This window comes from Chlorocebus sabaeus, chromosome 21 (genome assembly GCF_047675955.1).
Source record: "Chlorocebus sabaeus isolate Y175 chromosome 21, mChlSab1.0.hap1, whole genome shotgun sequence".
NCBI classification, from domain to species: Eukaryota; Metazoa; Chordata; class Mammalia; order Primates; family Cercopithecidae; genus Chlorocebus; species Chlorocebus sabaeus.
In genome coordinates, this window is record NC_132924.1 from 31516439 (window position 1) to 31530607 (window position 14169).

Here is a 14169-nt window from a genome sequence, read left to right on the forward strand (position 1 = left end):
GTACTAATCAAAAATGAGGGCAGAAATAAAATATTTTCAGAAATAGAAGCCTCAAAACATTTTTACCTTACACATATTCTTTCTCAGTAGGAACTACGAGATTATATCAACTAAAAACAATGGAGAACATCAAGAAAGAAGACACACAAATTCAAGGAACCAGGAAACTGAACATGAGAGAGAGGCAGGTAAATGCAATTTCCAAGATGATGATGAACAAAATGCGATCTCAGTTCAGAACACAGTAGGTCAGAGGGTCCCAGAAGAGACTTTAACAAGAAAATGACGTTCAGGAAATATTATATGAATAATCTGAGAGAAGATTTATACAAATGAGGGAGGGTTGTAAAACTAAACAATGTTTTTAACTAACAATTTTTTAAAAGACAAAAGAGAAAACACAAAATTGTACAGGAAAAGAAAAGCAGCCAAGTATGAAAAGGACTCTGAATTATTAAGTTAATTAGATTCTGTACATTTCACAACCAAAATATAGAATAACTCACACTTAAAATACTACAAGTGGTTGATCTAACTTCTGAGTCTCATCTCCAGACAACAGCTAAAGAAATTATCTACTCTACCACCGACTTCTTATGACATAGACTCAAAAGTCTTATGAAGTAACTATCCTAACACATAAATTACTATATGAAAGTGACTGTATTAGTTCAATGTTTATAAAGACACAAAGTGGCCAATAATATTAAATATCCTTAATTCTTAATTTTATTTTGTTTTAAAGAAAGTAATGGCAATCCTCCAAAGAACTCTGTGTACGGTAAAGTGGTAGGAAGAGTGGACAAAAGGAGTTATTAAGGAACTGAGAATTCAAGGTGACCAGATACACTGTTTGTGAAGAAGTGCTATGATAGACAGGAAATCTGGAGAATTACAAATCAAGACTTCAGGACTCTCAGACTGAAGGGTGCTGAAGCACCAGCAAAGCAGCGAATTGCTTTAGTAAATGCCATGTCATCCAGGTTGCCTGAGATGCAGTAAATCATGGAACTAAAAAAAAAATCTAAGTTTTTCAGCCTCTGCCCTGAAGCAGCAGCACGCACTTAATGAAAACACTGACCTACCTTATCAACCATCCTTCCAACCATCTTCAACTGCCCACAAAACACACTCACATTGATAACACTTTGTAACACCTTCAAATGGTTATAAAAGAGCTATAAGCACAGTATAATTTTACTTCTAAGGCTATTTTATAACTGCCTCCATTTATATAATCTACATTATACCTATTTGGTTCAAAAATTAATTTATCTATATTTACATTATACAAATAAAAACAAAGCATACCACTTCTTTCTAGAGCACTACATTTTTATACATAATTTAAACACAGCAATAATTCTGATAATAATCTTATCTTAATAAAGTAGTTAGCAAATACATTTTGGGAAACATTCAATATTTACAAAGTTTTTACCATGTGTTTAGCAGGGTAAATGTGCTGAAAAACTCAATTTAAATGTCCAGAGGAGAATTCTGTAAATACAAGGAAGATACATATTATAAAAATAATGAAAACTGGATTGCTTCTGCAGTCTGAGCAGTTGGCAAGTGAAAGGAATATGGTATCAGAGTAAAGCACACGGTCTTTTGAGGAGGGTGAGACTGGAAGTGGGGCATAAATCTTGGATGTTTTAACTTTTTCATTCATTGAAGAGGTTCGTTCAATAGTTAGAAGCATAAAGGCATGAAGTATGTGGACTACTTTAACCCTCACAATACTACAAAAGCAGGTTTTTGTTTTGTTTTGAGACAGAGTCTCGTTCCGTCACACAGGCTGGAGTGCAGTGGTGTAATCCTGGCTCACCGCAACCTCAGCCTCCTGGGTTTAAGCGATCCTCCTGCTTCAGCCTCTGGAGTAGCTGGGACTACAGGCACGCACCACCACACCTGGCTAATTTTTGTATTTTTGGTAGAACCGGGGTTTCCCCATGTTGCTCAGGCTGGCCTTGAACTCCTGAGCTCAAGCAATCGCCCCCTCGGCCTCCTAGAGTACTGGGGTTACAGGATCAAGCCACTGCACCTGGCCTGATTCTAGAGATGAAAAAACAGAGGTACAGAGGAACTAAGAAATTTGCTTAAGGTCAGCCCAAGAAACATGACTTGAAGACTTAAACTCTTCCCCACAATAACAGAATACAGCCTGGACATAAAGTGCATCCCATCTCTGCTTTTGTAATTTATGGACACACACAGAACTCAAATGAGTTAATCTGAGTCCTTTCTGCTGGAGGTAGAGAAAGGTACTCCCTTCAGGCCTGAAAGATCGCATGTAGTTGAAAGTACAGAGTCTCAAGGCCCCAGTTTAAAGAAGGCCCATACTGCCTGGGGGCAGTGGCTGACACCTGTAATCCCAGACACACACAGACACAAAGACATAAACACACACATACACACGCACGCGCGCGCGCGCACACACACACACTTTCTCTCTCTCTCTCGCCCCCTCCACACCCCCCCTCTAAATTTCAGCTCCAGGGGCCTTGGTTCCTGCATTAGTTCCTTCAATTCTCTAAGTTACCCTAGGATTCTTTTCAGTAATTTGAAACAATATACAGTTTTTCCACCTAATGTTATTTTGAGTTATGCTTCTATCCTTTACAACTGACAGACTTAAGATTCTCTGACCATGGTGCAATACTTTTTTTATTTTTTGAGCAGGAGTCTTGCTCTGTCATCCAGGCTGGAGTACAGTGGCACGATCTCGGCTCACTGCAACCTCTGCCTCCCGGGTTCAAGCAATTCTCCTGCCTCAGCACCCCCTAGTAAACTGAGATTACAGGCACCTGCCACCATGCCTGGCTGATTTTTGTATTTTTAGTAGAGATGGGCTTTCACCATGTTGGCCAGGCTTGTCTCGAACTCCTGACCTCAGATGATCCACCCACCTCCGCCTCCCAAAGTGCTGGGATTTCAGGTGTGAGCCATCATGCCCAGTCACGGTTCAATATTTCTAAATTAACACTAGAAGTAACGAAAGGGTAGTAGTAAGGACAACCACAATAAAGCCACACTTTAAAATAACTTCCAAGTAAAAGAAAATATCAAAATGCAGTTAACATGATTATTCCTCGATAGAACTGACTTTTCAAAGAAAAAGAAAATGTGTACTCAATGATAATGAAAATGGTAAGTATCCAAAGCTATGGGAAGTGACTATATGCAACAAGAAGTAAACACAGCCTTAAACACTTTTATCATTAAAAAATATTAAATAAAAAATAAAAGAACTAAGAAGCTAGGAGAAAGAACAAAATGAACAAAATGAGAAAGAACAGAATAGAGGTAACAGTAGGAAAAAATTAAAAACCAACAAAAATAGCAAAATGTATTGTCCAAACTGAGCACTGGCTCTCTGAAACATATTACACAAAAGAAATAACCCATTATGTATATCTGGCTTCTTTGTTCTTTTTTTTCCTCAGTTCACATATAAATAGGTAAATTAAAGAACTATTACAGACTAACCACAATCAAGCAAAAATTAGGATATTCCACATGGTCAGAACTTATGAAATTGAAATGGCTGAATATACCTATAATTTTCTGACACACTAAATATTTTCATTGCTAAAAAAAAGAGCTCTAAAATGAAATAATGACTCTGATAGGTGATATTACTCAAAATATATCTACCAATCTGCACTTATAAATATCAAAAACCACACAAGTTTTTATGGGTTAAAAAATTTTACATAGTCCTAAAGATTATACCTTGCTAGAAGCTGTTTCCATTTCTAATGAGCAAATTGGCAATAAAGATCAAATGCCTTGAACAAAAGCATATCTTTGTTTCTGGCAATCCCATGTCGCTGATAAATTTTTAAGAACTGGCCAGGCACTCACGCCTGTAATCCTAGCACTTTGGGAGGCTGAGGTGGGCGAGTCACTTGAGGCTAAGCGTTTGAGACTAGCATGGCCTACATGGCAAAACCCAGTCTCTACTAAAAATACAAAAATTAGTCAGGCATGGTGTGCACACCTGTAATCCCAACTACTTGGGAGGCTGGGGCCCAAGAATCACTTGAACCTGGGAGGCAGAGGTTGCAGTCTGCCAAGATCGTACTACTGTACCCTAGCCTGGGCAACAGAGCGAGATTCCATCCAAAGGGGAAAAAAAAAACAAAACTGTAAAAATTTGTTTACCAGGATGTTCACGGCAACAGTATTTTATTACAACTGTACCAAATTGCAAACAAACTAAATGCTCAACCATAAGGAACAACCAAATAAATCCTTGACTCTTCATTTTCTCTCATACCTCCACATCTAATCCAGGTGGCTCTATCTTCAAAACATGGATATCCAGAATCTGGCCACTGCTTAGCACCTCCAGCACTGCCACCCTACTCCAAGCCACTGTTATCTTTCATCTGGATTTCTGCCTCCTTGCTGACTCTTGCCACCTCACACAATAGCCAGAGTAATCCTTTAAAACCCAAGTCAGATTATGTCAATCCTCTGCACAAAAATACTCCAGTGTCTCCCCATCCCATTTTAAAACAAAAGCCAGAAACTACAGGTCAGTGGTTACGAGGCAGTTTATGATTCTGTCCCAACCTCACGCCACCCCACTATGCTCTCATCTTCTACAGCCCTCTGCACTCCAGCTGCAGTAAATCTACATATCGGGTACACTCATGCCTCAGGACCTTTACAGTTACTGTTCCCTGTGCCTGAAAATGTTTTTCCCCCAGAGATCCTCATGGCTTGCTCCTTCACTTTCTGCTTGAATTGTCACCTTGTCAGTGAGGTCATCCTTAAAACCCTATTTAAAATAGCAACTGTAGACAGGGCTCCATCCCAGAATCTCTATCAGCCTTTGCACTCCATTTTTTTCCATTACGCTGAATGCCCTAACACACTATTTATTTTACTTGTTTGTTTATTCTCTCTCTCAAATAGAATAATAAGGCCCTTAAAAGCAGGGATTTTTATCTTATTTCTTCACTGCTGTATCCCCAGAATAGTGTCCAGAAGAGCGGGTCCTCATTAAATATTTGAGTGATTTTTGGAATACTGGGTAATAATTAAAAATGCTGTTATAAAAAATTTTAATGGGATGTTAGAAACTGGTGGAAATGGAAAGAGTACATTATCAAAGGATATGTAACCCATGGATCAAGAAGAAATCATACGGGAAATTAAAATACATTTTTCACTGAATGTTAACAAGAACACTTCAAAATCAGTGGGATTCAGGTAAAGCAATTCTTAGAGGAAAAATTGTAGCTTTAAAACCTTGTATTAGAACATCAGAAAAGTTAAAATCAAAACAATATAAAAATGAATATTCCTAATTTTGTGTCTAAAACAAATACATATATAAAAGACATTAACACTTTTTTCTGGTTATTTCTGGTGATAAGATTACAAGTGATTTGCGATTTTTATACATGCTTTTCTGTATGTTAATTTTTCTTTAGTGAACAGGTATTATTTTTATAATTAAAAAAAAAAAGGTTTTAAAAAACTTCCTTTCCCTGTGGTTGAATTCTAATTGCTGGCCTCTTCCTCTGCCTGTCTCTTAAAATATTTGCTTCTCTGGATTCCATCCTTGTCCTTCGTCGATTTACATTCATCCCTTAGTAATCTTAACCACTTTCTGGATTCATTTATAACCTGAAAATTGATTTCTCAATTTTTTGTAATATCCTATATTAGAGACTCATGTTTCCAACCACTTAAAGGATACTTCTATCCAGATGGAAATCCTATAGCCACTCAAATTTAACAGGCCTAAAAGGAACTCATTATCATTTCCTAAAACTTGTTCTTTTCACCTTTAATACTGGTTAAAGACATCACTATGTACCCTGGTTCTCAATTCTATCAGTTCTACCTTAGAAATCTCAATCAAATCTAACTTTTCTTCTCCCTCACCAATGCCATGTTTTCAACATAGGCATCTTCTATCAGTTATATTCTAAAAGAATCCTAACTTACCCTCCTGCTATCACACTCTCCTCCTTAAGAACTGAATCCTGATAAGGGTTGCTGCATACAGCCAGAAGTCTGCACCACTAGAGAAGGTCGCCATCCATGTAAACTACGATTGTTAATTGTGCCCAATGGCCTAATCATGATACTCCCCCTGCTTTCAAACTTCATGAGATAAAACAAACCTATAGCACTACAAAATCCTTCAACTGGCTCCACTTTCTATTTTTCTAGCTTCAGGTTCTCATCATTCCTCTATGCACCCTACAATCCAGACATATTTAACTTTTCAGTATGCCCTATCAAAACCCACGCTTCTGTGGAGTTCTCTTTAGGCTATAGTGCCCTCTCTTCGTAAAACTTCTAAATCCTTCAAACTACAGTTCAAATGTACCCTCCTCTGGGAAGCATTTTTTGACTAGCCTAGACGAAGATACTTCACTAAGCATTTTGCTAACAGTTCTATTACAGAATTTGTTGCACCCTATAATCATCACATATACCCATCTCCCAAATTCAGAGGAGAGTTGAGCAGGACATAAAGAAGCCCCATATTTGAACCCTCAGTAACTACAATGCGCAGCCCCTAAAAGGGGCTCGATTCATATTTATTAATACTATACTTACCATATGCATTAGGACAACTTTTTAAAAGTAAATAGAAAATGAATTTAACAAAAAAGTTACATGTTCAACTGTCAATCTAAGTCTATATAATCCATGTGGCAGACAGAACTGATGTGACTATTCTTGATTCCTACACTTCCTGGTGTTTAAACCTTTGTATAATTCCCTCCCCTTGCACGTGAACTGGACCTATGGCTTGCTTCTAATCAATGAAATACAGCAAAGGCAATGGGTTGTATGTGATTACGTGTACATGATTATATAAGAACATAGCACCAGTTCACCTTTGCTAGACTCTCTTCCTGTGCTGACTTTGAAGAAGCAAGCTGCTCTAAACCTAGCAGACACAAAGAAATAAATTCAGCCAATAACCCAAGGAAGTCTGGGGGCAGACCTTTCCCCAGTTGAGTCTCTAGATAACCCAGCCCTGGCCAACACTTAGACTGCAGTCTTACAGACGACACAGCTAAGTTGTGCCCAGCCCCTTGACCCATAGAAATTGCGAGGTAGTAAATGTGCTGCTTAGAACCGCTAAATTTGTAGTCATTTGTTAATAAGCAGCTTAGAAAACGAATAAAATCAGAACCTAAGGCATTTCTAAACTCTTTTTTTACAAAAAGGCCTACGTTTTGTGCAATTTCTAAACAAGTAAATGTCATGTACATGCAAAATTAAAACACAGACTAACATTTCAAATTAACAATAGTTCTTAAGAATATTTACGTAAGGTAAAACTTAGGAAGTAATTTGCTACATAAAGCAGTTCCTACACTCTCTTTTAACACATTTGCCAATATACCCAATTTTACATAATACTTAGTAGATGTAATAAGTGTAACATTAGGGCAATTCTCCTTACAAGCCCAAACAATAATAAATAGTTTAAAAGTTGATATCTAATTAACGATATTTGGTAGTCAGAAGAACTTACTTACTAGTCATCAGGCAAAGCAATCAAATTGGAGGACAGCAAGGGACTTGCTGGAGATGTGCCTGAGGGAGTAAGACACTATCTTACAACAACAGGGCTCTTACTCCCTCAGGCACTGCACCAGCCAGCAAAGCATCAAAATACCAGGTTCTCAGGTCATGCTGCTCTCAGATCAGGTGATGCCCTGTGCAACTCACCAATCCTCCCCACCTTGCAGTCAAGAATAGTTCCGAAAAATTCCCAAAGCAGAAACTTCCACGACACAGGCCACACTTACACACAGCAAAGCATATAATACGAAGGTATGAAATTACAAGCGAGAAACAATAACCACCAAAATCCTTGTTACTTCAGGAGTGGCAGGGGTTGTGGTTAGAAGGCTCATTTTTCTTAGAAAGAGGCAAACATTCCTCTTCTGCCACTCCCCGTAAAAGCCTTCAATGGCACAAAATAACATTCAAGAATAGGAAATAAATTACAATATCCCAAATTCAAACATTTTGGCACTTGATATTGGTAAGAAGTGATAACTGAGACCAATTCAATAATGGTTAATTGATGAAGATAACCTAACACCATAAAACTTCACATCTGCCTTAAAAATTAAGAGAAATCTTCCTAGAAATATAGGTCTTCAACAATTCGGTTTTAAGAGATAACCCGCACTCCTTTAATATAAGAAAACATGTTTCACAAGTAACAAGGCACCTGAAAGACAATCAGACTACTGAAATACTCAAGAGCAAGCCACACCCAAGAAAGCTCAAGAAAATCAGGAGGTCAAGAGCAACCCAGCTACCACTGGTTGTCTGAGATTAAGTCATTTTACATTTTCACTTCCGGACTCAAGGACACATTATAGAAGTCCACACGATTTCTCTGGAAATAATCTCCATTTATTGGTATATTTCTATAGCCCAATTCATCTACCCCATCCTTGCCGCATCAATAAAGGCTATTTTACCACTCATGTTATGCTCTTATGCACAAAGCTACTTGACAGTGGAAAAAAAAGTAGACATAAATTAAAGGCAAACAAACCCTCTCTAAGATACTATCAAGATTTTTAAATATTAGGAAATACCCTTAAGACCTGTTTTAAAACAAAGGTGATGAACAATACTAGCAGTAGTCAAGAAAGTGCCTGTTCACTTTAACACTCTCCAGTCTGAAAAGAATAACAAAGACAAGATTTACTTCACCTAAAAACTCCCATATAAATATAATCATATTCTGATGTCCAGCAACTCAATTCCAGGAAATTTCTACAAACTGAAATATCTGGATTAGGCATTTTTCTTCCAGTCTCTAGAGAGAATAAGAGCGTATATAGCCAAAATAGATGTCCAAAAGACAGCAAAACATAAAACCAACACAGAAAACTTCCTCGTTCAATGTGGCAATTCATTTTGAGGGAACTACTAACAATTCCACTTGCTAGACTCTTAAGTGTTAAAAATAAAAGGTGGGGGGACTGTTTTTCATTTTCTATAAATTACATGACAGCTCACAAGAGAATAATTTTGAATCTTATTGGTACCATATTTTCTTATTAGGAGATGTGAATAATCTAAACAACAATTAAAACGACAGTTTTACAAAAAACAATATGAACTTTCCATTAATACTGAAATAATCCTTTTATCAATTTTCAGATGGAGTTATTTGCATATAACCATTTATACAATTTGTAACTGAATAAATACAATGCTATAACAGATACTAAAAAAATTAAGTAAATGTGAAGTATAGTCAAGTCTAATTTTTTTAATTATGATTCTTCATCTAGCTCCCTAAATCTCAAGATGATGAGAAACATGCTTCTATTATTTTCCTAATAACCTGTCCACTAAAATATAGGTAAAAATCTCAGTAAAGCATGCCACTAAGATGGGTTTTTACATAAGTGTATTCCATCTCCCTGTCTCAACAAAAATTTCAGGATGTGGCAGTTTCATCTGATCCTGTCATATTGTCATATAAGAATAGGTAGTTTCTCCGATCCCTTTCCAGCAATTCTAACTGAGGTTCCTCATCTGAATCACCAAACACAGGCAATTATTTCAGTGACTATTTTCTCAACTGTTCCAAGAATGATACATAACTAAAACCGTCCTAAATGCACTGGAGCTAAAAGTTAAAATGCATTGCACACTACAGCACAATTGTCTCCTCAAAGCCAGTTGACAAAGGCTGCTATAAGTTCCTCAGAAACTGTCACTGTACTACTAGGTCCCTGTCACCCAACCCCAACAGCACTAAAAGAACTATAGTGAGTGCACAAACCTAGAACTTAGATAAGAAAAAAGATAAATGCTTTATCTCCAACTTTAAGCAACTAGGTATTCTGATTTACTCATTTACTAGGAAGCATGGAGCTCAACTGTTTGTCCCTTGCTCTGAATGGAATGCATTTACTTAACAAAATAAACCCACAGAAATATAATGTTTCTCAAAGGGAATTATCAGCTCTTAGAAAATGAATTTTTAAAAATCAGCATATTAAATAAATATTAACTATTAACTTGACAAGGCTTTTCCTATTCACCCTTCTTTAGCAAACTTAAATATTCACCTTTTGATAACTGCTAAATGCAAATTTTCACTTTAAAAATATAAATATTAAAAACCAGTTTGTCCTTCATTCTTGCACTAATCACCAATTCTCAGAAACTGCCTTTTATATTCTTCAATGTGGACTACAGCAACTTCAACTGGTAGGTTAGTTGTGATCAAATCACTTTAAGGACACCAGTAGAGTTCCTTTACTCAAAAGCAAATGACTTTTAAAAATGGCCCAATTTTAAGAGGGATGCATATTTTTAAGAAGCAAAAATTACTTTAAAACAAGGTAGCTAAAAGTCAAGCGTCATTCCATATTGAATGTGCAAAGCGTTACTAAAAGATGGGAAAAATTAAACATGACATTCTTATTTTTAATTTATGCTGGCGTGTATGCTGATAGTACAGAACATTAGAACAGATGAATTACTACGTATTCCACTTTACTAAGTCTCCACTCAAAGTTCCTACGTTTACAAATACATGAGTAAAAGAGGCACAAAAATGTAGGGGATGCTGTTTTCGCTGCTAATCTGTGCTCACCTGTGAATTCTTCTAATATCGGATGCATAATGCGATGAAATGGGAATGCTTATCTTCTATACTTCTATTTATTTTCATAAATCGGGGAGGGGAGGTGGTCTTGATTCATTTACTATTAGCGTTTTTGCAATCAAGTAGATCAGCATAAAACACAACTGAAGAATTATTCATTTTGCCAGGACAATGCACCCTTCCTCCTGTTTCTATAGTAAAACCATCTTTTGCTATTAATAATGCCCATTTTTCATAACTGACTTTTCCTTAACTCTAGTCAACACTGCTCTTCAAAAGAACCTAGCCAATTACTGTACCTTGTAGGCTGATTTGCAAAATTTTTACTTCCTTAGGAAACTTTTCCATTTTCTAAATGCTTTCCAAATTAAGCAGGACTCACATTAACTGTGACCTTAAGTAGCGGTTTAGTGAGGTTTAAAAACAAACTTTTCATTAACGCATTCATACAATTAAAGTGACATAGTAAGTGGGACTGACACAGATTTAAGGATTACAGTTTTATACTAAAAGTCGGTCCAAAGATGGTAACTCAGCGTTCATTCGAGACCCTTTGACTTTTGGCCTTTAAAAACTGTTCCCCACTGAGTCCCCAGATAGAACTACATTTAGCAACGGGTCTCCTCCTGACTTCCTGGTACTAAAAGCCGAAACCACAAGGGCTGTTTCGTCTGTTTGTTGTAAAACAACATTTGCTCCAGTCATCTCTATGGAAAACAGACTTTCTCTACCGGGGAGCCACTGAGGTGAGGGTGTTCACGATGTTTAAAAACCAAACCACGCGTCTACGCGGTAGCGGCACCGCAGGAGTTAAGTGCCGGGGGTTTCTTCCCAGGATGGAGACCAGCCCGGCTGAAGGAGAAAAGGAGAAGGGTAAAAATAGCCGGCTGCCACGACCCACGTGCAGCCGAGAGAGGACCGAGCGCGGGCGCGAGGAGAGGGGTCCGTACCTCCAAACATGTGCGGCGAGAGGTGAGCTGGTAAGGAGCCGATCACCAGGCGCGGCCCGCCGGGGCTCCCGCCCACCGGCCGCTCCCGGCCGCCGCCGCCGTCTTCAGGGCTGCTGTGTACCGAGTCCTGCGAGCCGTAAGGGCCGCTGCTGCTGTTCGGGATGCTGAAGGAGGACTGCGCCGCGCGGGCCCCCGACGCCACGCTCCCCACGGCCCCGCCGAGGGAGCGGCTGCGCGGGGCTGCTGGGGCCGCCGCGGCCGCTGCGGCGCCGCCTGAGGCGCCGGGCTGGTGAGCGCTGGGCACCTGAGCCGGGAACCTCCCAGCCGCGGCAGCCCGAGCGCCCCCGCCGCCGCCCGCGGTCCCATTGGCCCCTCCACTGCTACTGGAAGGTAGATCCGAGCCCGAGTAAGCGCGCGTGCGGCCGTTAGCGGCGGCCGGGCCGCTCTGCTTGGCGCCCATGTCCGCCCTGCCCTGGGCCGGGCCCGCGCGCTGCGCCCCGAGAGCCGGGAGGGCGGGAGCGAGCGCAGGAGCTAGAGGGCAGGGCCGAGGCGCCGCGGCCGGCCCAGAGAGGCCCCCGCACGTCCAGGGCCGCCGCCCGGCGCCCCGAGGGGCAGTCGGCGCCCGGCGCGCTCTTCTCGGGGCAGTGGGCGAGGCCGGCGGCCTGACGCGGGCGCAGAAGACGAAGAGACGCGGAGAGGAAGAGGTCCCGGCGGCTGGCACCCCTCGCTGGCTCCAGCAGGAACGGGCGGCTCAGGTGGCCGTGCGGCTGCCGCTGGTTTCGGTTCTGGTGCGCCACGACGGGCTGCTGCCGCTCTCTGCCGCCGCGCTCGGCGCCCCGGGCCTCGGCACCGCCTCCTCTCGGGCGGCCGCTGCTACCGCCGCCATCCTCCGGCTCCCACGGCGGCTGGCGGCTGAGTGGGAGGCGCCGGCCCAGACTCCGCCGGGGCCACCTTCCCTCCTCCCCCAGCCACCCAGCTGTTATTAACGGAGAAAGAGGCAAAACGGGTGGCGCGCGAGGGAAGGACGAAGAATGGGAGGGAGGGGTGGCGCGCGCTTCCCGGCAACCGTCGCCTCGCTCCCCCTGCGAAGGAGGGGCCGGGCTGGCGGGAGGATCTGGGCCGCGAAGGTGGGGGTGCCCGGGAGGGGAGGAGGTTCCCTGGCCCTCGCGCCGGAAGACCGCGGAGCTGCGCGGCGGCGGGGTGCGCCCAGCCCGTGTGTTTGGGTCGCGCGCGGTGACCCCGCCCCCGCCCCCTCGCGCCGCCGGGCCGATTGGCTCCCGCCGGCCTTGCCCCGCCTCCCCTGGCCGCGACCTGCCCGCCCCTGCTCCGCCTCTCCAAGGTACTGCGGTGTGGTAGGTGCTGCCACCCGTGGACTCGGTGATGGACAGGTGTCTGGCCCCGCCCTGCCAGCCAGGGCGAGCCCGTGTCTTCCTCGCGGGGCCTAAGCTGATAGGAGGGACGGACACCCGGCGCCAACCAGAAGGCGGCCCCTCCTCCCGCACGTGGCCCGCCGACGCTGGAGGAGCCTGTGTCAGCTGCAGTTTTTCCTGGCAGGGGGCGTGAATGGCTGTGTCCTGTGCCCAGAGCCATTTGGTTTCGGTGGGTGTTGGTGTTACACACTGATTTAAAAAAAACAGAATCTCAAAAGCCAGCTTGATCTGAATTAGACTCACTCATGAAACACCAACCTGGGAGGAAGCGCAGAGTTGGAAGAACTCGGGATAATCCAACTTGACCCTCCGTGGTGGGGCAAAAACCGTCGTGCCAGGAACGCTGCACCTGACTCACAAAACCTAAGATCTAGGCCCAACACCAAACTAAATTATGTGTAGTGAGCAAATTATTTTACTTTTTTGGACTTCAGGTTTGTTTTTGTTTTTGTTTTTGATACTGAGTCTCGCTCAGTCACCCAGGCTGGAGTGCAGTGGTGCGATCTCGGCTCACTGCAACCTCCTCCTCCCGGGTTCGAGCGATTCTCCTGCCTCCTCCTCCAGAATAGCTGGGATTACAGGCACGTGCCACCACACCTGGCTAATTTTGTATTTTTAGTAGAGACAGGATTTCACCATGTTGGCCAGACTGGTCTCGAACTCCTGTCCTCAAGTGATCCACCCACCTCGGTCTCCCAAAGTACTGGGATTACAGGCGTGAGCTACCGCACCTGGCCGACTTTTTGTGTTAAATGCTAGGGCACCTGCATCTTTAAGATCCTATAACTTCTCTAAAATGGAATGTAATAAAATTCTCTTCAGTGCATTCCTCGGTGTTGGTGTGGTCTCTTCACGGCAGAGCGGGGTCTGGATACCCAGGGAATAGCCTGCTCTGAGACTCCCATTTTGAAAATGTCTAGTCTCTACTTGAAAATAATAGCAAGTGGTATTTTATGAAACTACAGAAATAAATACTTTGTCATTTTTCACTATTTGCAATAAGTCGTTTATGTAATGATTTTCATCACTCTTAGGGTATGGGAATCAAGTTTTTAAACGGAGAATATATGTATACATATAAAGACATGCATCGTGTATCTATGTACACAAACACACATATTTAATGGAAAAACAAAGGTACTCAGTGCTT

At 42.1% G+C, this 14169-nt stretch overlaps 1 protein-coding gene across 1 annotated transcript in view; it reads right to left on the minus strand.

Annotated features, from left to right (window-relative positions):
* Positions 1-12810, minus strand: part of ZNRF2 (zinc and ring finger 2) — an 86815-nt gene extending 74005 nt beyond the window's left edge. Inside the window, exon 1 of the mRNA XM_007981722.3 lies at positions 11590-12810. Within this exon, the coding sequence (XP_007979913.3) occupies positions 11590-12049 (460 nt within the window). The 5' untranslated portion in view covers positions 12050-12810. The remainder of the gene's footprint in view (positions 1-11589) is intronic.
* Positions 12811-14169: the final 1359 nt, after the last annotated feature.